Source organism: Armigeres subalbatus, chromosome 2, assembly GCF_024139115.2.
Source record: "Armigeres subalbatus isolate Guangzhou_Male chromosome 2, GZ_Asu_2, whole genome shotgun sequence".
In the NCBI taxonomy this organism is placed as follows: domain Eukaryota; kingdom Metazoa; phylum Arthropoda; class Insecta; order Diptera; family Culicidae; genus Armigeres; species Armigeres subalbatus.
The window spans coordinates 454,802,317-454,825,801 of record NC_085140.1 but is presented as its reverse complement, the minus strand read 5'-3'; the positions used below and the strand labels follow the sequence as shown (position 1 = coordinate 454,825,801).

The following is a 23,485-nucleotide window of genomic DNA, read 5'->3' as shown; positions in this document are numbered from 1 at the left end:
CACGTACCGTCCGCCATCTGCACCCCACCATAGATGGTACGCAGCACTTTCCTTTCGAAAACTCAAGTGCGCGTTGGTCCTCCACGAGCATCGTCCAGGTCTCGTGTCCGTAGAGGACTACCGGTCTAATGAGCGTTTTGTAGATTGTCAGTTTGGTACGGCGGCGAACTCTATTCGATCGGAGCGTCTTGCGGAGTCCAAAGTACGTACGATTTCCAGCCACTATGCGTCTCCGAATTTCTCTGCTGGTGTCATTTTCGGCAGTCACCAGTGAGCCCAAGTACACAAATTCTTCTACCACCTCGATTTCGTCACCACCGATGCAAACTCGCGGTGGGTGGCTCACATTGTCTTCTCTTGAACCTCTTCCTATCATGTACTTCGTCTTCGACGTGTTGATGACTAGTCCGATCCGCTTAGCTTCCCTCTTCAGTCTGATGTAGGCTTCCTCCATCTTCTCAAAGTTACGTGCCATAATATCTATGTCGTCGGCGAAACCAAATAGCTGGACGGACTTATTGAAAATTGTACCACTCGTGTTAATCCCTGCTCTTCGTATTACCCCTTCCAAAGCGATGTTGAATAGCAGACACGAAAGACCATCACCTTGCCGTAACCCTCTGCGGGTTTCGAAGGGACTCGAGAATGAAACACGAACTACGCACATCACCCGATCCATCGTCGCCTTGATCAACCGTATCAGTTTATCCGGAAAACCGTGTTCGTGCATTAGCTGCCATAGCTGGTCCCGATCGATTGTATCATATGCGGCTTTGAAGTCGATGAATAGATGATGTGTGGGCACGTTGTATTCGCGGCATTTCTGCAGTACTTGGCGAATGGCGAACACCTGGTCCGTGGTGGAGCGTTCGCCCATAAAACCCGCCTGGTACTGCCCCACGAACTCCCTTGCAGTTGGTGCTAGTCGACGGCATAAAATTTGGGAGAGTACCTTGTAGGCGGCGTTCAGCAATGTGATTGCGCGGTAATTGCTACAATCCAGCTTATCGCCCTTTTGTAGATGGGACACAAGACACCTTCCATCCACTCCTGCGGCAAAACTTCCTCCTCCCAAATCTTGGTAATGACCCAGTGCAGCGCTCTAGCCAGTGCCTCACCACCGTGTTTAAATAGCTCTCCTGGTAGTTGGTCAACCCCAGGGGCTTTGTTGTTCTTGAGCCGGCCAATCTCCTCCTGGATTTCCTGGAGATCCGGAGCCGGGAAGATTATGTCTTGCGCGCGTTCTCCCAGGTCCATCACCATACTGCCATCTTCGTCTGCCACATCGCCATTCAGGTGTTCTTCGTAGTGCTGCCGCCACCTTTGGATCACCTCACGCTCGTTCGTAAGAAGGTTCCCGTTTATGTCCTTACACATATCAGGCTGTGGTACGTGGCCCTTACGTGAACGGCTTAACTTCTCATAGAACTTTCGTGTGTTATTAGCGCGGTACAGTTGCTCCGTTTCTTCACGGTCTCGATCTTCCTCCGGAAAATCGAGTTTTGTCTGTTCCGCGCCTGTTTATATCGTGCCTCGTTCGCCCTCGTGCGGTGTTGCAGCAATCTCGCCCATGCTGCATTCTTCTCTTCCACTAACTGCTCACATTCGCCGTCATACCAGTCGTTTCTCTGATCCGGGGCACCGTGCCAAGTGCAGCGGTTGCGGTGCTACCAATGGCGGATCGAATATCTCTCCAGCCATCCTCAAGAGACGCTGCGCCTAGCTGCTCTTCCGTTGGGAGTGCCACTTCCAGCTGCTGCGCGTATTCTTGGGCTAGTCTACCGTCTTGTAGCCGCCCAATGTTAAGCCGCGGCGTCCGACTTCGACGCGTGTTGTACACCGTCGAGAGTTTTGAGCGCAGGCATACTGCAACGAGGTAGTGGTCGGATTCAATATTCGCACTGCGGTAAGTGCGGACGTTCGTGATGTCGGAGAAGAATTTACCGTCGATTAGAACGTGGTCGATTTGGTTTTCCGTTTCTTGGTTAGGGTGATCTCCATGTGGCCTTGTGGATATTTTTGCGGGGAAAGAAGGTGCTTCGGACTACCATTCCGCGGGAGGCTGCGAAGTTTATGCATCGTTGGCCGTTGTCATTCGATACGGTGTGCAGACTATCCGGTCCGATGACCGGTCTATACATTTCCTCCCTTCCTACCTGTGCGTTCATGTCACCGATGACTATTTTAACGTCCCGCAGTGGGCATCCATCGTATGTCTGCTCCAGCTGTGCGTAGAACGCTTCTTTCTCGTCGTCGGGTCTCCCTTCGTGTGGGCAGTGCACGTTGATGATGCTATAGTTGAAGAAACGGCCTTTAATCCTCAGCTTGCACATCCTTGCGTTGATTGGCTGCCACTCAATCACGCGTTGGCGCATCTTACCCAGCACTATGAAGCCGGTTCCCAGCTCGTTGGTGGTGCCACAGCTTTGGTAGAAGGTAGCCGCTCGATGCCCGCTTTTCCACACTTTCTGTCCTGTCCAGCAAATCTCCTGCAGCGCCACGACGTCGAAGTTGCGGGGATGTAATTCATCGTAGATCATCCTGTCGCAACCTGCGAAACCTAGCGACTTGCAATTCCATGTTCCAAGCTTCCAATCGTGATCCTGTATTCGTCGCCTAGGTCTTTGCCGATTATATCGAGTCGCATTATCTCTTATATTGTTCGTAATGATTGGTTTTCTAGGCGGCTTATTGGGCCTGCGCAAACCTCCTGTCTCGTCGGAGGGCCGTCGTGTCAGGGCTGTTTAGCGTCCCACCTAACACCAGGACTTGGGCTTGTGCGCTTTGAGCGGCACACGGTCGCTTTGGTGGGGCCTACTTGCGGATACATGCAGCTTTTTATAGAGGTTTAACAGGGCCCACTGTCAAACCCCACCACATCCTAGGCAAGCCCCACAACTCGCAGATGGCCTGGGGAGGGATCGTCAAGCCCTTGGACATAGTCCCTGCTGCCCCCAATGCACTCAATCTAGCGGGAGCATAAAAAACTGTTGAAGCCCTACCACCTAATTTCTACTATCAAGGTGTGACAAAGGTGACAAATCTCATAGCGGATTCGAGTGGAAATGTGAAGTTGGACCAATTTGGAATACGGAAGCCGCACAGAATAGGTGACGAACGTAATACCTAGCGAGCCTCATTGAGCGGGCGATGAGCATGGTGAGGCCGACTTTTGACGTGTTTTTTTGGGTATAAATTCAGAGAAACCGAAGATTAAACTTCGAAAGTTCGTCAATGTTTGGAACCATTCCGTGCAAGTCAGTAAATTTTCCACAGGGTCACTGAATAAATGCCTACTAAAATCTTTGAAAAGATATCGCATATTTTGGTTTCTGTAATGGATAGTATGGAAAAAGTCATTTGGCTCGATCATGGTTCGCTACAGCTTGGATATACACCAATAAGGCCGAAGCTTCAAATTTATGTTGTTCAAGGATTAGGTACACGATGCTTGTGAAGGCTTGAACAAGCCACACATTGTAATTAACGGTTCCAAACTGCAGTATGCCGAAATTGATTTTACACCATAACAAGATAAACATTTAACAAATCATGATAAAGTCTTGATTCAAAAATTTCCCGAGAAATCTGATAAATTCGGGGAAATATTGGAAACCCAAATCAACTCCTTTTCAGCACTTCTAAGCTTCTGATGATTAAGAGCCTTCAGGAATTATGCAAACATTTTCCCTTCAAGGATTTAAGAGGAATTACGGCCCTTATAACTATTTATGGGAAAACCAGAGCATTAGTGATCAATCATAGATTTAATCATGATTAATGAATAATGGGTTATTTACTCATTACTCATTAATTGTAATCATACAAAAATATGTTTCAATCATTAATCACTAATCGTGAGTCATATAATTTTCATTTAATCATTAATCACTAATCATTTTTATAATTGTTTTGGGTTTATTCATTAAGGCTCAAGACTCCATCACAATGTTTTGAAAATTAATGACTGTATCGCTTGTTTGTAATATTGATGCAATTGGCACAAAAAAGTGCAGCAGTGATAAATAAATTTTGTTTACAACTGGGGTGGGTGGAAATGGGGTGGTAAAAATATGCCAGCTGACACATAATGTTGCCAGACTTGACGAAATGTTTATTTTATATCATAACACATGTTCACGGTGTATCAAATATATGGATATTTATCGGTTTAAAAAATTTTATACACGACTTGGAAACCTGTTTTCAAGAGGCTAGAAAGCATCCTTTCGAGAGGACTTGGAAGCTTTCTATCATGAGGCTACTTCAGGAGGCTTGGAACTTTGGAAGCCTCCTTTCAAGAGGCTCGAAAGCCTCCAAAGGTCCTCAGAGTCTTGTACGTAGCTTGATGTATCCAGCTTTTTACGCTAACCATAAATTTATCAAGGGGTGATTCAAGCATGACAGTACAATATTTTATAGGACCATCGCGATAGCCTTGAATTAGAGTTTGTTTGGCTATCTGTCAAAAATCTTCAAACTACAATAAACAATGTTAATACTGTATTGGAGAACTAGGGGCATGATGGCTGAGACTGCGATGGCAGCGGTGGTGGATGAAGTACACAGTATAAAAATGTTACAGCATATATGATGTAACAAAAAGGCTCCGTACGATTCGATTCATTTTTCCATCACTTTTTAAAATTACAGGTCGTCGTTACTATGGAACTTGTATTCAATATTTCGTACAAGAAAAAGTTGAATGTAAAATTAAACGCTATTGATCAAATAAATGTGGGTTTAAATATTTCCATGGCGTGTTATTTTCAGAATTTTTAACTGTGTAGAATAAAATTAGCCCAGAGAGATTTGGTCTGCTCATTCAGGGAAAGTGATTGGTTTCCTAATCCACATGATATCAGGATGGGTATGAGTCGAGTGTGCTTGTGTGTGCTTCATCCTCTATCCCTCACCCAGCTGGGGGTGTTGGACAAGTAGTATTGCGAATAATTTGATCAAATCTCATGCTCCGTAATGGTGCCCTTTTTTGTTAAGAACGCTAGTAATGTAAAAAGGATTCACTCCTGAAGCAAGATAAGTATCTTCAGGATGTGTAGGGGATTGAGATGTACTAGCTGTTCATAACAGGTGCAGCAAAACATCACAAGGACGCCCTTATTCGCACTAACTACTCAGGGAATAGAAGGTCAAGAAGAGCCACCGTTGCTAACTAAAGCGTGAACCGGATACCTGGGACTCCCACAATATCCGCAGCGATAGCAGCAAACGATGCCCTGTGCGTATTTAGTTTTTATATTTTGTATAGCAAATAATATCAAGGTATGAACCGGAACGTGCTCACCAATAATGTTTGTTTGTACGCTGTCTTCCGTCAAAACAGCTGCCAGCATCAGGACGCTCTTCAGGAAGGGCCATAGTCACACTTCCGCTTATTATGCACGAAAGAAGCAGCGAAAGGGCAAAATTACACGGTACAGCCCATGGTTACCTCCGCTGAGCCTTCGTAGACACCCCACTATATGATCCAGCTGTTGCGCTCCTATAATATTCATGGCTGAAGCATCTGGGAAAACACCATAAAACCACTAATAACACACTAAACAAAAGTAAAATCACTAGCACTCCCGACACAAAAACAGAATTCAAAGAGAAAAAAAACTATTCAAATTGTCAAATTTATGTGAGCGCCCAGGATGGGTATGAGTCGAGTCATGGCATATAACGGACCATATGTTAAGTTGTGCTTAGTACTAAAGAACACGTATATTTAAACATGGTTATGCTATAATAGTTCTGATTCCCCAGGAAAATAAAAAACAAAAATTTGATTAAAAATAATTTTTTTCATTCATTCGCAGAAGTCATAAGCAATTAAAGATGTATCCATTTTAGATTAAAAAATTTTACATGTTTTTTTAAAACATGTAAATGTTTTAAAAAAGTCCACAACAATGATTTTCAGAAGAATATTTAAATAAACATTATTTTATACATACTTTGGTTTTCATTTTCTGAGAAATTATATTATTGAACTTGACGTAGGCTTGGAGTTTGGAGCCAAAACATTAAAAAAATTTTCGTTGACTTATTAGCAGTAGGTACCTCCTCTATTTTAGTAGGGTTACTGCTCCTTTACTTGTTTCTTATTGTTGTTATTTTTTCTAAAGCAAGCACGTATGTTAGCAAAAAGAAACAACGAAATTGGTGTTGTATTTCTTTGTTTGGCAATAGGATGAATATATGTTCACTGAGATGAATAACGGGACAGTTGCCCTAAAATAGCACATTTTGCCCAAATCTGAAATTTTGAACAATAAAATTTTTAAATTTGAAATACTATCATCAATAAGAAAGCTATAAATGGCCTACATTTGCTTGAGTAAATGAGGGCTTAACAGTTAGAAAAAAAAAACTATTCTAATTATGTATTTAACTATTAGTTTTATTTCCAGAAGTTTTGAATAAACAAATTGCTAATACTTCTACACAGCAAGTAGTCTTTTCTAATATCAAGAAGTATAATCAAACTCCATAAATTCAAAAGTTAAATGTATATACGTTACTTTTATACAAATCCTACGTCTTCTCGCGGTTATGTTTAAAACATTACCCATTGCTCGTTTTTTTTTAAACCTTCATTTATTTGGAACGCTCATTTGCCGTGAAGCGTTATGGAGCCGAAATCAAGTTTAACAATACATTTCTTGATTCTTATAAAATACATAGTGTTAGTTTTGGCGAACCGAAATACTCGCGGTTTGGTCGAGGTTAGGGAATACAATACTACAGTAGGAAAGGAAAGGATTTTAGAGTACTACGAGTAATTAGTAATTACGATGCTGATTCTCACAAAGTTGACATTCTTCGCGAAGTTTAACATCTGTAAAGAAACAAACAAACAACACAACAACAACGAGAGGAAGACATACAGAAGGGATCAACGACAGACATTGAAATGGACAACAAGAGGAAGATATTCGTAATGGGGTACGACAGACAAGGGGAAGAACTTTGTTTACAGTCTTAAATCAGCAACTTTTAAAAATTGGTGGACCAGAGACATGTAATCGAGATAAGGCCCACCAACACTTCCCTAATAGGCTTTGGTTGTTTTCCTCGGATCCTATGTGACTTGTTTTGTATGAATATATATTTTTTTAATTTGTATGAATCACATTTTCAGAATAAAATTTGTAACTAACAATGATTACTTAAAAAACCTAACAGCTTCATGCTCTTTATAAAAATGATTCTGTAGTACGTTAGATTTTTTTCTCTAGCTATGGCTAGCATAAAGACATGTACATTAGAGTGATTCAAATTTTGACTTTTTTGCCCCCCGATGCTTAAACGATTGCATTTGCCTTTTTATTAACCCACCCAAATTTTTAGCTAATTTGGATGTAAATTGAGTGAGCACGCGCGGTTTGAAGTTTGTATGAAAATTACTATGAAAACAGTAACTTTCATGGAAAACCGTTCCCCAACGCTTCCCTTTAAGCTCTAAAAATATATGAGTACATCGGCAACATAAGAAATTTTACAAGGAAAGAGGCCGTCTTTGTTGCGAAACGATTGGATGCTCGCAATAAAAGTTATTAAGGAAATACTAAATCGTGGGAAATTCAATTTAACACGTAAAAGAATAACACCAACATCAATAACTAGGATTTTTGTTTTCTTCATAACTTTGCTTCCAAACGAGAAATAGCTTCGCAACAACAACTGCCTTTCAGCTTGAGAAGTATTCTGTGTAGGCAATGTGTTGATTATTTTTAAATAGTTCATGGGCCACCACACGGAACGGTCTTCCAACTAAGGGTCAGTTTTCACAGTAATTTCCATACAAACTTCAAATGACGTGTGCACAGTCAAATTACATCCAAAATTGCTAAAAATTTAGGGGGATTATTAAAATGGCAGATGCAATCGTTTAAGCATCGGGGGCCAAAAAAGTCAAAATTTGAATCACTCTACTAATGTACATAATCAATCTACGTTCTTCTTTTTCTTATTGGCATTACATTCCCGCACTGGGACAAAGCCGCCTCGCAGCTTAGTGTTCATTAAGCACTTCCACAGTTATTAACTGCGAGGTTTCTAAGCCAGGTTACCATTTTTGCATTTGTATATCATGAGGCTAGCACGATGATACTTTTATGCCCAGGGAAGTCGAGACAATTTTCAATCCGAAAATTGCCTAGACCGGCACCGGGAATCGAACCCAGCCACCCTCAGCATGGTCTTGCTTTGTAGCCGCGCGTCTTACCGCACGGCTAAGGAGGGCCCCGATCAATCTACGTAAGGAATAGTTTAGACATAAGCATCCATCCATTGACGCATGTAATCGATCCATAAAGTAATTGTCATTACAACGCTCTGAAATAGAATTTTTTCCACCATAAGCTCCAATTGTGTAAAAAAATTCCATATCCACAGTTTATACAAGCTCTTGTAGCTGCAGCTACCTTATATATTCTGCCACACATAACATAGTTGTGAAATATCTGTAAAAGGCCATTTCTGGCAAACCTAAAAAGATAAGCAGACATGTATTAGAAGAAAACCGACCTAATAGATAATTTGTGAATTAAAACTTGTATTTAACAAACCGAAAATGAAAACTTTTCAAGTTTCATTTGTAGGCTTCGTGGCCGTGTAGTTAGCTACGTCAATCGTCTAGACGCATGTGCAGTGAAGTATGGGTTCGATCCCCGCTCTAGACTGGTCCAGTGGGTGTTGTGTAAATATCCTGCCCGTTGTCTCATGCTAGATGATAAGTGTTCAATCTATGCGACCTGTGGGTCGAGGACGGTGATTCTGTTATTCTGCGAAAATTAGCAGAATGTCTTTTGAAGTGCAATATTAGAAAACTTGTTTGAAAGCATCCTTGTGGTAAATGTGGTAAATAAACCAAAAAGTAGACGTATTTTTCCTGATGTGCGCTCCACCATTTTCATCAATTGTGATAGCATACACATCTCTGTTTGTTAGTTCAAAGATAAATGAAGCAACGAAAGCGATGTTGGACATGCACGTTGCATTGATCGAGAGTTTGTCATTCAATTATCGGGATCGCTGGATTACCTAGGTAGTAGTTAGCTTTGCGAATTTGAGATTCTTACACAAAAGTCATTTTGCATAAATCTACAAAGATTGCATTGCAAATTAAGATGAAGCATTCCACGATTTCAGCGTTATTTTTAACAGCAACGATGGATCCAATTCAGTATTGTCTGAAATACGTCAAAAACGAAACACAGAGTACACTGTATAAAACGCATAATGCAAATCCAGGCAAGTGACCTTTTCTTTTTGTTAACCTAACAAAAACATACTTATAATCCTTTATATTTTCTGGTTTGTTGATTTTTATCTTCTTATATATAAAAATGAAATGGTCTGTGTTCGTATCCGCATAACTCGAAAACGGCTGGATGGATTTTTTTCATTCCTTCAACAAATATGTCCGTTATCGTTTCCGACGGGTTTATATGATATTTTCTCCTGCAAAAATCACGAGTAAGGTTGAGTAAATCGTGAAAAACTAAAACAAAGATTTGTACAGATATTTTACATCGCGCATTTTCGCCTACTATGCAGGACAACGTCTGCCGGGTCGACTAGTCGCTGATAAAAATCATAAAACCAGAAAATATAAAGTTCCACGGTAACCAAAACCCCACTAAATACTAATAATCTCACCCCCTTCTTCTTCTTCTTGGCATGACATCCCCACACTGGGACAGAGAAGCCTCGCAGCTTAGTGTTCATTAAGCACTTCCACAGTTATTAACTGCGAGGTTTCTAAGCCAAGTTACCATTTTTGCATTCGTATATCATGAGGCTAACACGATGATACTTTTATGCCCAGAGAAGTCGAGACAATTTCCAATCCGAAAATTGCCTAGACTGGCACCGGGAATCGAACCCAGCTACCCTCAGCATGGTCTTGCTTTGTAGCCGCGCGTCTTACCGCACGGCTAAGGAGGGCCTCCCATTTACCCCAATCCATTTAACATCAATCCCACCTCCATTTAACCTAATGTTGGGATTGAATAAGGGTAGCCGATTATCTCGGAGAACCAAAAATAAAGTCTATTACGCAATAGCTCCGGTTAACGCAGAAAAGACTCAATTCTGTGAAGGATGTCCTTTCAGATTTTTGGAGAAATTTCCGGGGGAATTCTTGAGGAGTTGTGTAGCATGGAGCAACTTACCAGAAGTTTTGAAGAAGTACTTCATGTCACTCCTTTGATAATACTGGACAAGTTTTCCAGGATTTTCAGAATGCTTCAGAATTTTTAAAGAATTCTTCAGAATTCCGAAAGTTATTCTTCAAAAGTCACGAAGGAATTTTACTAATTCATGTAGGATCTTTGGATAATTTAATGGAAGTTTTTAGAGAGTTTCTGGAGCAATCAACTCATAACCGAAGTTTCCGAGGCGATCATTTGAAAAGTAGCGAAATATAAGACCTCATTCCGAACTAAAGCACCTTAAATATTAAGTTATCGTTGAATAATTGAATTTTTTTTTTCTAAAAGGCAATCTTTCTCGCCACATGGCAGAGTAAAATTTTACTGCATACTTAATATAAATTAGGTGTTTTCCAAGTTGAGCACTGAAATGTTTAGCACTGATTTTCTGAGATTTGTTTAAAGCCAAATATTATCTTCACGAATGTCCCACAGCCCACAGATTTCACATATATTGAAGGTTATAAGATTGTATAGGAAAAATATGTAAATCGATGAAACATAATACTTTGGTGAGTTTCAAAAAGAGCAAATTCGATTTCACAGATATTGAACCAAGTGCCGAGGCGGAAACAGCTCCATATTAAAAAATCGCTAGCAATGCAGAGTAGATACTAAACGGTACAAATAATGTTCAAATAATTATGTTTAGCGTTCAACTAAAAACAATCTCGTCGAGCCTATAGATCAACTAGACTGTTCTTCATTTTCGATAGTCACACACTGTAAATATAATCGTTCAAAACTTAGCCGCGGTTTGCATTTTCTAATCTGTTTTCCTCCCGACACGGTTCCTCGTGGAGAGGTTCTAGTGAACACGCTTGCCACAGCACGCTCATAATGCAAACAAAAAACACACACAATTCGAACCATCATCGCATTGGAGCCGTGGAGCGGAGAAAATTAACGCTCGAAAAGCCAGCATAAGAGAACCGAACGACGTTGCTGATCGATCTTCGACATCTCGCGCTGGATGCTGCTGCTGCTGCTGCTACTGGGAGCGTGATGTAATTCGTTTTAAGAACCTTTAACCCACTTTGTTTAGGTGGTGTTTTCTATTTGTGCAGCGTAGTTCGGTTCGGTGGTTAGTCACCTGAACTTGGTTTCGGTTAGAGGGAGGATTATTTTCGTGGAAAATCATGGCATTTCTTGCTTTGTGGCTGCTTTTGCGCAATACACGTTGCTGCTAATGGTGACGATGTTTTGATGAAAGTGATGATTACCCTCTGTTAGAGGTGAAGATTTTAAATTTTCTCGATATGTTATCCTCATGATATGCAAAAATGGTAGCTTGGCTTGGAAATCTCACAATTATTAACTATAGGGATAGTTCATAATACTATAGAAATGTATAGTCTGGGTTTGTTCAAAGATTCCCATCGCGAAAGTTTTCTAAACTCTTACAATTTTCGATTAACTCCAAATCCTATCTCGGAACACAATAAACTTCGTGATGAATGATTAGTTGAGAATTTATTGAATAGATTGAACTGCTTTATCTCTGAAATTCAAAGAAATAAATATTTCTTTTGTAGATCTATATAATAGAAGTTTCTGAATACATTGGAAGTTTTCCTGTAAGCTTGGGTCCCTCAGGGCAATGATCATATTTAGATTTTAGTTTAACTGTAGACCTTTTGAGCGTTTCTGGTAACAATCGCCGTTTTCGGAACTCTGTCTTTAGATGAATTTTTGAGTGTTTTTGAACACATTAGTCTCGTCTGGAACTCTGTCTGGTAGTCAGTTTTGGAAAAAGTAAACTTTGAAACCCATTTTGCGATGCATCGTATTGCATTATTTCACAAAACTCAATGAAGGACTTTGTGAGTATTTTTGGTATCAATGGCAAATCGCCAAACTACAACTATGAGGATAAACAAATAATTTGTGCAAAACAAATAAATCGAATAAATGGTGTAAATTGTATGAATATTCACCTTATTGACAAACTCGAGTAAATTTGCGCTAATCTAGAAACGAATCCGTGCTTAAATTTAAACTCGGTAAATCGCATGCAATCTTCTATGAACTCAAAAACCTAAATTGAATGGAAGGTGGGACAATTACTACAATAAAAAAAAAATTATGATATAAACGATGTATTGGTTGATGCGTCCGGCAGATTTTGACTGGCTTTCATCCTTAAGGACCCAAATGACTTTTATTCTATTTTTTTAATTATTCTTGTAACTTGTATTTAATTCTCAAACACAAAGATCCTCTATACTGACGCACTCCTCATTTTCTCGTAAATTCCTTCCACAGGACACGCCAACGCAGTACCCCACCGACAATCCTGAAATATGGATGCGCCATCCATGGTCCAACGTGATGGCGACAAATTGATCGTGCGGCGCGTGGTCAGTGGCGACGAAGTTTTCCTCAGTCAAATCGATTCCCCATCGTCGGCGTCGTCCAGCAACAAGGAGCACCACCAATCGTCCGCTTCGAACCAATCCCTGGCGGATAGTTTGAAGATTTACCCCGGCGAGGAAGATCTCAGCAAGTTTGGACTGATATTGGAGGACAGTGCGCAGAAAAATACGACCAGTGAAACCGGTGACAGTACCGAGCCGCAGTTGCCCCAGTGTAAGATTAAGCGAAACTATTCGTGCAGTAACTGCACTTACTTCACCCAGAACCCACGGAAGTACTTGACTCATTTGCGGGATGTGCACGGCGAGAAGATCATTATCAACGAGTGCAAGCGATGTCTGTATGCGTCGCGCCACTACCAGAAGCTGGTGCGCCATATGAAGATGGTGCATGGCTCGACGGACGGAATCAAGACTCCGTTCAGTTCGCGTAGACGTGGAACGTTTCGTAAAGAATATTTTAAGAAGAATAAGTTCAAAATGAATACCAACATAACGGACAGTGATTTTTACAATCAAAATAGGGCTAACTATTTCGAGCAACTTAGTAAAATGCTACGCGGTGCGGCAGGCAGTGGAGCGGGTGGCGAAAGTGCGGCGGAAAATCAAATTTATTTGTGTAAGTAAGGTCATAGTGTCGTCTATTGTGTTAATAAGACTATGGAAGTTCTCAGGTTTACTGTTTGTGGGTTTTAGCGGATTTATCTAAGGGGCCATCCAGAAACCACGTTATAATTTTTCCCCGAATTTTTACCACCCTCCTCTCCCAATGTGGTTTATCGTGGTCTTTTGCTGAACACCCCCTCCTTCTAGTACCATGTGTTTTTTTTCCCGAACAAAAAAAACTTTTCAAAAACCAATCAAACACAATTCAACATAAAACCACCGAACAATTGCAGCCAGTCCTACAGCTAATAGTCGAGGTCGGGATATAGGCACACCAAAATGTTAACTGAAATTTTTCTTATGCATATTTATTGTATCATCACGCTTTCTATAAGACCTTGAGGACTTTTGGAGGCTTCCGAGCCTCTTGAAAGGAGGCTTCCGAGCCTCTTGAAAGGAGGCTTCCGAGCCTCTTGAAAGGAGGCTTCTGAGCCTCTTGAAAGGAGGCTTCCGAGCCTCTTGAAAGGAGGCTTCCGAGCCTCTTGAAAGGAGGCTTCCGAGCCTCTTGAAAGGAGGCTTCCGAGCCTCTTGAAAGGAGGCTTCCGAGCCTCTTGAAAGGAGGCTTCCGAGCCTCTTGAAAGGAGGAATTTAGGAATTTAGGAATTTAGGAATTTAGGAATTTAGGAATTTAGGAATTTAGGAATTTAGGAATTTAGGAATTTAGGAATTTAGGAATTTAGGAATTTAGGAATTTAGGAATTTAGGAATTTAGGAATTTAGGAATTAAGGAATTTCGGAATTTATGAATTTAAGAATTTATGAATTTAGGAATTTAGGAATTTAGGAATTTGGGAATTTAGAAATTTAGGAATTTAGGAATATAGGAATTTAGGAATTATCATGACATTTAATTGGCTTGCAGGTCATATAATCGCATAAAACAACTGTATTACCATGTAGGCACATGTAGGGAACTCATTATGACCCAAAGAAAAATAAAAAATATGGTTCAATAACGTTTTTCGGAATTTTGTTCAGAGCTTCGGGCATTAACTAGGATATTTTTGCATAAGTGTCTTTCATACTGACTGGAGCCACCCTAATGCACAGTGAGCTACCACTATTAGGGTGGCTCAAAAAAACATTTTTTCAATTTTTTTTTTTTGATTTGCCAGTTTAGTATCATTTTTCGAGTTAAAAGGAACGAACTTTTTTCATACTAAACTTTAGAGAAATGTTAATAACTTCGCCGGGTAAACTCTAATCTTCTCGCGATTTTCAGCAGAACATTCTGCATTAAATTTTGCTGAAACTGAAACTGAATGATTATCATAGTACTTCATCGTGTTTACTGCCATCTAGCTCCAAATTGAAGAATACTTCTTCTTCTTATTGGCATTACATCCCCCACTAGAACATTGCCGTTTCGCTGCTTAGTTTTCATTCAGCACAGTTATTAACCGCGAGGTTTCTAAGCCAAATTACCATTTTTGCATTCGTATATCTTGATGATGTATACACGATGATACTTTTATGCCCAGGGAGGTTGAGACAATTTCCAAACCGAAAATTTCCTAAACCGGCACCGGGAATCGAACCTAGCCTGTTTTTTTTGTATCTTTATTAGACAGGAGAGGAGACAGACCTCAGCATGCTTTTGCTTTATGACCGCGCATCTTACCGCTAGGCTAAGGAGGGCCCTGAAGAATAGTACTGCATGAAAAATAGTACTGCGAAGAGAGGAAAGAACTGAGTTTTTAAATATTTACTCGTTTCATACAAATTGAAAGGCGATTCAAAAGAACTGATTCTCTGTGAATTTTCACATTTATTGTAAGCAACAACGTACAGCCCTTATCACCATATTGCTGCAAAGCTCCAAATCCAAAGCATTTTTTACAGTAGTCATCTTAATTGATTAACAGGGCAAGACAAGATCGCTGGCAGCTGTAACTCTGCTAGAGATTTTGAGCGTATAAGTATTTTTGCAAATTTTTGATATTGTTGCCTGTTCTTTTATCTCTTATATCAATCAAGTCCATATCATGTTTTGTTATTCTGTTCATAGCTTCTGCCCGGGAAGAAATGTACATTTTTTATCGGCGTTGTCACCGACATCTTGATTACAGAAAACGGTTCAGTAAGAGACTGTTTGCAGAATTCGTAACACAAAATTTGGCAATATTAGACCCCCTCCCTGTCCATCGTAAAATTTTTTGTGAATGATTTAATTTATTTTTATGAATTGTAGCTTTTCATTTGACTTCCCTCTCCCTAAAGTGTTACGTGATTTGTGAACTAACCCCGAAAGGAAATATTGTTTTGCAATCTTCCACAAATCGAACATAAGAAAACATTTGAAACATATAACTTTTTTTCAAAATTGTAATACACAGGTGAAAAATCAAATTTTAACATCATGCAATTTGCAATTCCGGAATATAATACCAGATTTTACATTTTGAGTTTGATTGATATCAAAGGAGATCGTGAGTTGAATCAAGTACGAGACACTGAAGACGGCCTTACAGTTGAGGTCGAAATACATATTTGTAAAGCACTAAACTCGTCTTAGACAGTTGAATTATATGATGTTCAACTTATTTCATGTCCCCAACGATCTATACATAGCACACAATTTGATTTGAAATAAAAGCAATAAAAATTCGTCTGGGATTTTCCCGATAAAAATCATAATTTTTCATCTACCGTTGTCAGATACAATCCAACCAACAGAGCACATGTAATCTCATTGTCGCAACCTGACTTTTATCAGTTCCGCAAAACTGACCAGTCATTGCATGATGGTGGCTGAAAACGTGAACATTCTAAGACATCAACAGCTCGACATGTGTAATATTTAGTCGGTCAACAATCGTCGCCAATAAGCTCAAGAGTTGCACCATTTTTCTAACACACGAAAACTGTTCCATTCCTCCTTCTTGTAGCCAACTACAAGCACGGCCTAACACTGGCCGACCCGTCTCAACAGTTATCGCAGCTGAAGGGCTCATCAAACATAAATATCTTCGCTGATAACGGCGGAACCTCGTCGCTCGGCTGCGCTAGTACTAGTGGTGATTCAAGCAGCCAGGTAAACAACGTGAGTCTTTATCGCACCAGAAACTCTTTTTTACCACACCGTGCTCATTGCGTATTGTTGTTTCATTTCTGTAGGACGTACTCGCCATGCTGCAGCACAACTTGGTGGATAAGAATAAGCAACTCACGATCACCCCCACCTCCATGGCTAGCGGAAGTGGCGGCAGCGGAGCGGAAATGGTTACGAAACAGAAGAAGAAGGTCCGTCCAATACCCGATCTGATCCCGCTGCACAGTATTGGACAACTGCATTTGCGTGGAGAAGTGGGTAAGACGTACCACCTGAACCCGGAGGTTACAATCAAGAGCCGTGTCGCCGACAGTGATAACAATAATTCCATAGATGCTGGCACGTCTGGGAAATCGTTCATCGTCGATGACGAAAGTCCAATCAATCTTACGGCAGATCAGAACGGCGATAAGAGTTTACAGCATCAGTGTATTTTCTGCCAGATTATGGTGAGAACGACGGATGATTTGGCGCTACACTTGCGTACGTTTCACAGCGAGGAGTTGTTTGCTCTACTGCTGCAAAAGAAACCCGAAGATAGCGGACAAACCGAACTGCAGTCATACACTGCAGAGAGCTTAACGATAGATATCTGGAAGAGGCTACTGGAAAATAATAAAGCGATACTGGAAGAGCAAGAGTCTCGGGAAAACGATAGCGAAATGCAATCTGGACAATATTCTAACGATGAAGATGATGCTGAAACAGTTGAATCAGCAATTAGTAAAAACGAAACTTACCTTGGGGTAGAGACGGCGCCTGGGTATGGTGAGGTGACGAGTAAATACAACTTAGATGACGGCACTACGCAATCGTCTATAATGAAGAAAGTATTCAAATGTCCCCATTGTTCGTTTTGGGCATCGACGGCCTCTCGCTTCCACGTGCATATCGTTGGTCATCTGAACAAAAAACCCTTCGAGTGTTCGCTTTGCTCTTATCGATCCAACTGGCGCTGGGACATTACCAAGCACATTCGTTTGAAGACCATCCGAGATCCTAGTCATAAAAACGCCGGAGTCTTGATGAACGATGAAACCGGCCGAAGAAACTATACGAAGTACAATCGATATATCACGCTGATGAAGGTCACCGACAATAACTACAAGGACAGTTCGTCAAGTTCGAAGTCCATGATCGAAACGAGTCAAGCGGACTATCTGGCGATGTGCAAAGCGGGTGACTCCCCGGCCAGCCTGAACAGCTTGGCCAAGATGTACTCCAGTGAAGAGCTGGCTCAGGCCTTCAATTTGGCTTCCATGAACCAGATGGCCCGATTCGAGCCAGAGATGCTGCAGACCCTGGTGGGTATGCCGAAACCCTTGCCTACAGAAGATGCTAAATCAACGCCCCAGAAGGCGTTCAAGTGTAATAAGTGCAATTTTAAGTGAGTACAATGAAGGTTTCACTCCGTGCTGTGAAAATCTACTAAATTTAAGAAACACACCTTGACATTTTGTATTTACATTTATGTTTCTCGTCTCCCACAGGAATCCCTACCGCGAACTAGTGCTGCGACATATCCAGGCAACGCATATGACCGTAGATAAAACGAGCAACGCCGAAGCCGAGCTGGACCTCCTGCCCTGTGAAGACCAGGATGTTGAACCGATTGAAACTGTGACTGCTGCATCCAACAGTACGCTAAATCCACAATCTCCGCTTAGAACATCATTATCACCACTTTCGGTTGTTAGTCCCAGAAGTGATAGCGGTAACATCGGTGGTTTGACCGGTGCCTCTACCAGTGCTAGTACCACTCCAAGTGTTACTTCCGGTTCGGCGGGTGGCTACAATAGTAACAATTATACTACTAACGCTGCATTAATTGGTGTCGGATTAAACTTTACCCAGTCTGTAGCTAATGACAATCGGTTGGGCAATACCTATACTCTCAGTAATACTATACCTAGTGTCGTGTTTGGTGGTGAGGTGAATAGGACGATAAACACTGCTAGTACCACTACCCAATCTACTACTATAAGCGCTAGTTCTGCATCGGCTAGTACTACCAATACCACTACTACTACTCCTCCCTCTACTAGTACTACCACTACCACAGCGTGTGGCAGGGGGGCGGCGGCCAACTCGTGGCGCCCGAGTGCCCCGTATCGGTGCGGTCATTGTCATCAGGTGTCGAATTGGAAGCATGTCATCCAGGTATTTGCAAGATCAAAATTCTATTACACCATTTGTGTTTTGTTTCTTGTACGCGTGATATATTATAATTCCGTTTTATTTTTTTTTATGATTTCGTCTCTCGTTCGTCTCAGCATGTGTGTCCCTTTTTGCTACGTTGAACATAAACCAATAGCTTTTTTGAATATTTTTTAAATAGATTTCCATAGTCTTGCTCGTAAAAAATCAATCAAAATTGGAATATTAAGATATCTTTGACGGATATTTAGTTTATTTTTCGGTTAACGTCTATAAAATTAAAACAGAGGTCAATATGACTTGATATCTATAAAATATTATCGATTTGTTGTTCATTTTTGTAATTCTGAAATTTCAAATACATTTTTAATATTATCAAGCTTTCAAGGATTTCGTTTATTTGGGAGGCTCATTTGCGTTACGGAGTCTTCTAAACAAGCTACAACGAAAATTTTCAAAATATCAATGTCAAAAATGTAAAGCAATTGAAATTCAAAACTTTCCATTGAAAAAAAATCAAACATTTCATTCATAAATCAAAAGTAGCAATTTTGTTCAGAATAATAACAGCGTGCTCAGAATAATAGCAGCACAAGCCGTTTCTCATACAAAATAGCCAACTTTGCGCAAGCAATCACTTTGTACTCCGATGAACGATTGCGCTGAAATTTTGACAGTGAACTACAAATACGTTAACATTTACCCATACTATTCGCGAAGTCGAAGCAAATTCTGCTCTTCCCTCCTATGGGAAATCCCATTGCTATCTGTCAGAGTTTGAGTGAAACATGGCCGCCATCTCCTCCTCTCTGTTGCTCTACTGTAAAAACCCATAAAGAACTGTCATTGTTTGTGTGAAGAATTTTGCTTCGACTTCGCGAATCAACTTTTTCAAACCAAGCATTCATAAGTTACACACTAAGACTATTTTGTTCAAAATAATGACACTTTTTATTTTTGTTATATTGATATATTCACAATTCGTATTTATTTTTCAATAATCTATTTAGTACCTCGCAGCCCCTGAATACAAGTTAATGATTGAAATGTCAATTTCTTCCAGACAATTATGTAATTATCTTATTTTAATTAAATATTATGTAATTTTTCAACGAGTGATTCGAAAAATATACTTGGTATGTGTAAATTTCAATACATTTGTAGTTCACTGCCAAAATTTCAGCTCAATCGGTCATCAGGGTACAAAGCTACAGCTTGTCAAAGTTGGCTATGTTGTATGAAAACGGCTTCTGCTGCTATTCTGAAAATAGTTGTAAGTAGGACACAACAAATTTAAAAAAAATCTGTGGAGTCTCCTCAGCATGTTTCGGAAGATTTTCCAAAGAAATTTCAAGTATTTCCCGATTGAATTTTCCTCCAAACACACGTGACGCGAACCTTGCATACAGTGATCCAGTTATGTAGTCTCACGATCGCGTCGATTGTGTTTGAAAAAACCTAAAAACATTATGATTTTTTGAAGAAATTAATATATTCGACGACAAAACATCGTATATTTTCCCAAATAAACTCCAAAAAACTTCTCGAAGTAATTCCTAAATTTTTCTCGAGGGGACTTTCAAGAATTGATGAGAAAATTAAAAAATTCCAAAGAAACACCCAACGGAATTCAATAAAAAATTAAAAAAGAAATACTTGAAAATCTCTCAGGAAATTCTAATGAAACTTACGAACATATTTTTGAGATATTTCGGCTGATTCAGTCTGATTTATTAGAATAAATTTTAAAATTTTGTCCAACGTTTCTACATCGGGTTCGATGTCTTCTTCAGGGAAAAAATTTGATTGCTCTTTGTTAAGTATGATAGGTGTGCTGTAATGAATATATCGAAAATCTTCACAACCAAATTTCAAAGAACTTCTCGAAGAAATCCCGAGGAAATTGACAAAGTAGTCCCGAAGAATTTTCACACGAAGTTTCAAAGAAGAAAAGGTCATGACGAAGGAAATTTGCCAGCATCACATGAAAATGTTGATAATTTTAAATCATTGTCAACGTTACGATCCGACGATGAAGATAGGAACTTCCGATGTGACTGGAAGCCGAAAATCCTCATTATTTTCCGGAAATCCTGAAGAAATATTGAAGAAATTGTTGAGCAGATTCAGCAAAAGAATTTCCTAAAGAAATTCCAAAGCATTTCCCGAAGAAAATCTGAAAAATTCGCCTGGAAATTTTGAAGACTTTGCCTAGGAACTTCCGAAGAATTCCAGAAGAAATCGCGAATCTTTACCCGAGGAAGTTTTGAAAAATTTATTGAGTAAATCCCGAAGAATTTTCCAAGGAAATCCTGAAGATAAGTCTGAAAAAAAATGTTGACGAGAGAATTTCGCGAGGAAATTCCGAAGAATTTCCTCAGAAAATCTTAAAGAATTTGCCGGGAAATTTAAAAGAATTTGCTGAGTTGATCTCGTAGAAATTTTGAAGAATTTTCGGAGGAAATTCTGTAGAAATTGTCGAGGAAGCTTTTACGATATAATTTTGCTAAAGAATTTCTCGAGGAAATTCCGAAGATTTCACCAAGAAACTTCTGAAAAATTCTTCGGAGAAATTCCGAAGAATTTCGCGAAGCTGTTCCTTTAAAGTTTCGAAAAAAAAAACAAAAAAAATAAATGATTTAAATTCAAAATTTGGGATATATGTATATTTTTTTAACGAATTCTACAATCCTGGAACAAACTAATAAAATTTCCCTGCAATCCAGAGCATTAAAAAAATTGAAATAAAATATTCACCCCTAAAATTCAAAATTTTACGATTGCCGAGAAATCCAACAGTCGACGATTTCGACGAATCTCGATAAAAAATTTGCCGAGATTTCGGTTAACTTTGCCGCGTCATTGGTAAAAAGGCAATTCGAATTTCGGTAAAAATTTGACGAAATTTCGGTAAGGGAATTACCAAATATCGACAAAAAAATTTCTGAGATCTCGAAATTTTCGTTGCTGACGTCGGCAAACTAATTTAAATGTGTTGCAAAATCACGACAAACACTGCCGCTGACGATTTCTGGGTCGGCTCACAGCTCTGAATTCAAAATATTCAAAGTACATATCGATTTCATTTCATTTCATATTAGAGAGTAAATTGGGGCTTTGTCTCATTTCCCGAATTAAACAAAAAATAAACTTTAAAGTGACCGTTCAATAATTTCCGAATAATCCAGATATCGAATTGTTTTTGACAGTTGTGTTATTGGAATGCATCTGTGATTCTTATGACCTGGTGGATACTGGGTCGAAGGCCTAATGAGAAGTTCAATGTGAGAATTGATAAATAATAAGCTCTAAGTAAGAAGTAAAAAATGAGTAGTGAAAGTTTAAAGTGAGAAATAAATAGACATTGGCAATCATCCTAAAATTTAAAAAAGAAATAAAGCACAATAGCCCCTATCGTAGTACCATTATGCCTTTTTTAATTATTTAAAACTGCGTGAACATGTTTTTGCTATGACCACAAAGTTGATTTCAATGCCACAAACTTATTATTTGTCTAAAGCCAGTTTTTATTATTTATAAAACTGGCTCCAATTTGAGCTGAGTCAGATGAGCGTGCAGCCCATTAATATGAGTGATTTTTTCCACTAAAAACTATACACACTTGGTTTTTAATTCTGCAGCTCTGCAAAAATCCTGCAAAAATAAAACTTATATTCCAGCAAAAATGATGTTTGTTAGCTGATTTTCGGCAAATTATTTACTGATTTTCAGCAACTTTGACAGAAATCTCGGCAAAAAACATGTTAGCTGGGGCTCGGTTGTGCGAATCTCGGTAAAAGTTGAACAAATTGCTGAGAATCCGGTAATAAAAAATGAAGTTTGTAAACAACTATCAAATGCCATTATATAATAGGGAAGAACAGCGCAAATGGCCTGAATAGCTCATGAAACCACTCATATAATCTTTTAAAGGACATTTCTTAACAAATATTACAATTACAATTTATTACTAGTTATTCATTATCGAGCTGCAACGCAAAGATTGAACAAAATTCTTTCATTTTTTACTTAAATCTAACGATTTGCGATTCTTTCACCTTCCCCGTAAGATTTTTATTTCATTAGTTAAATAAACAAACTACCATGCGTTCACCATTATTTCACATGCAATTGAGTCATTTAAAATCATCATTCGGGCTGTTTCTCTAAGTCCATTTTTAAACATAATTTAAATGCGTTAGAAAGTCACAAAAAAAACTTGTTGTTTTTAATTAGAGATCATTGTGAAACGTAACTAGTTTTGTAAATGTTGCATCCGCACGCTGGAATGGTTCGGTATTCTTGTTTATATTGGTGAAAGCGTCGATAAAGGTAAAGTTGCTAGGAATCGTTACAGAAGCCAGTAATTTGACAAATCTATTACTGATTATTGGTTAAATATTGCAAAAATTGCAATTATAAAAGAAGAATTTTCCATTAAAAAATCAAAATGTTTCACCAAAAAAAAATACAAAATTTCCATAAATAAATCAATATGTATTAGCAATAAGCAATAACAAAATTTAAAACTTCTACAAAATAATCAATAAATAGCAATGGAAAAAAAGGAAATTTCCATAAAAAAAATACAAAAAAGCAATAAAATAGATAAAAAAAACTTCCATGAACTTTAAACGTTTTTAGAGAAGGGGTCATCTATAGGAATATCAGTTTTATTGCTTTTTTATTATTTTTTATGTGGAACATTTTTATTTCTTTATTGAAAATTCTTGTTTAATAATTGCAATTTTTGCTTTTAAAAGTGCTAATTTATTTTTGTTTTGTGGAAAATTTTTAATTGTTTATGGAAATTTTGCATTATTTGAGGAAATTTCATATTTATTTATTGCTCATATCCTGATTTTTTTATTAGCAATTTCCTAATTTCTTATGGAAAATTTCAATTTTTCAATGGGAGTTTTTATTTTAGTTTTTTGTATCTATTGTCGACAGATTTATTTCAAAATTATTCTTCAAAAACTTTTTTCAAAATGAAAATTTTTGAAAAACAG

General features: G+C 39.0%; 1 protein-coding gene across 4 annotated transcripts in view; it reads left to right on the top strand.

The window, feature by feature from the left end:
* Positions 1 to 23,485, top strand: part of LOC134213809 (uncharacterized) — an 81,853-nt gene that overhangs the window by 48,486 nt on the left and 9,882 nt on the right. For 3 of the 4 annotated variants that reach the window (XM_062693163.1, XM_062693161.1, XM_062693162.1), the window contains exons 2-5: positions 12,489 to 13,217; positions 16,153 to 16,307; positions 16,382 to 17,703; positions 17,807 to 18,476. In XM_062693163.1, the coding sequence (XP_062549147.1) occupies positions 12,527 to 13,217; positions 16,153 to 16,307; positions 16,382 to 17,703; positions 17,807 to 18,476 (2,838 nt within the window). In that variant the 5' untranslated portion in view covers positions 12,489 to 12,526. The remainder of the gene's footprint in view (positions 1 to 12,488; positions 13,218 to 16,152; positions 16,308 to 16,381; positions 17,704 to 17,806; positions 18,477 to 23,485) is intronic. The other variant, XM_062693164.1, reaches the window with a different exon arrangement.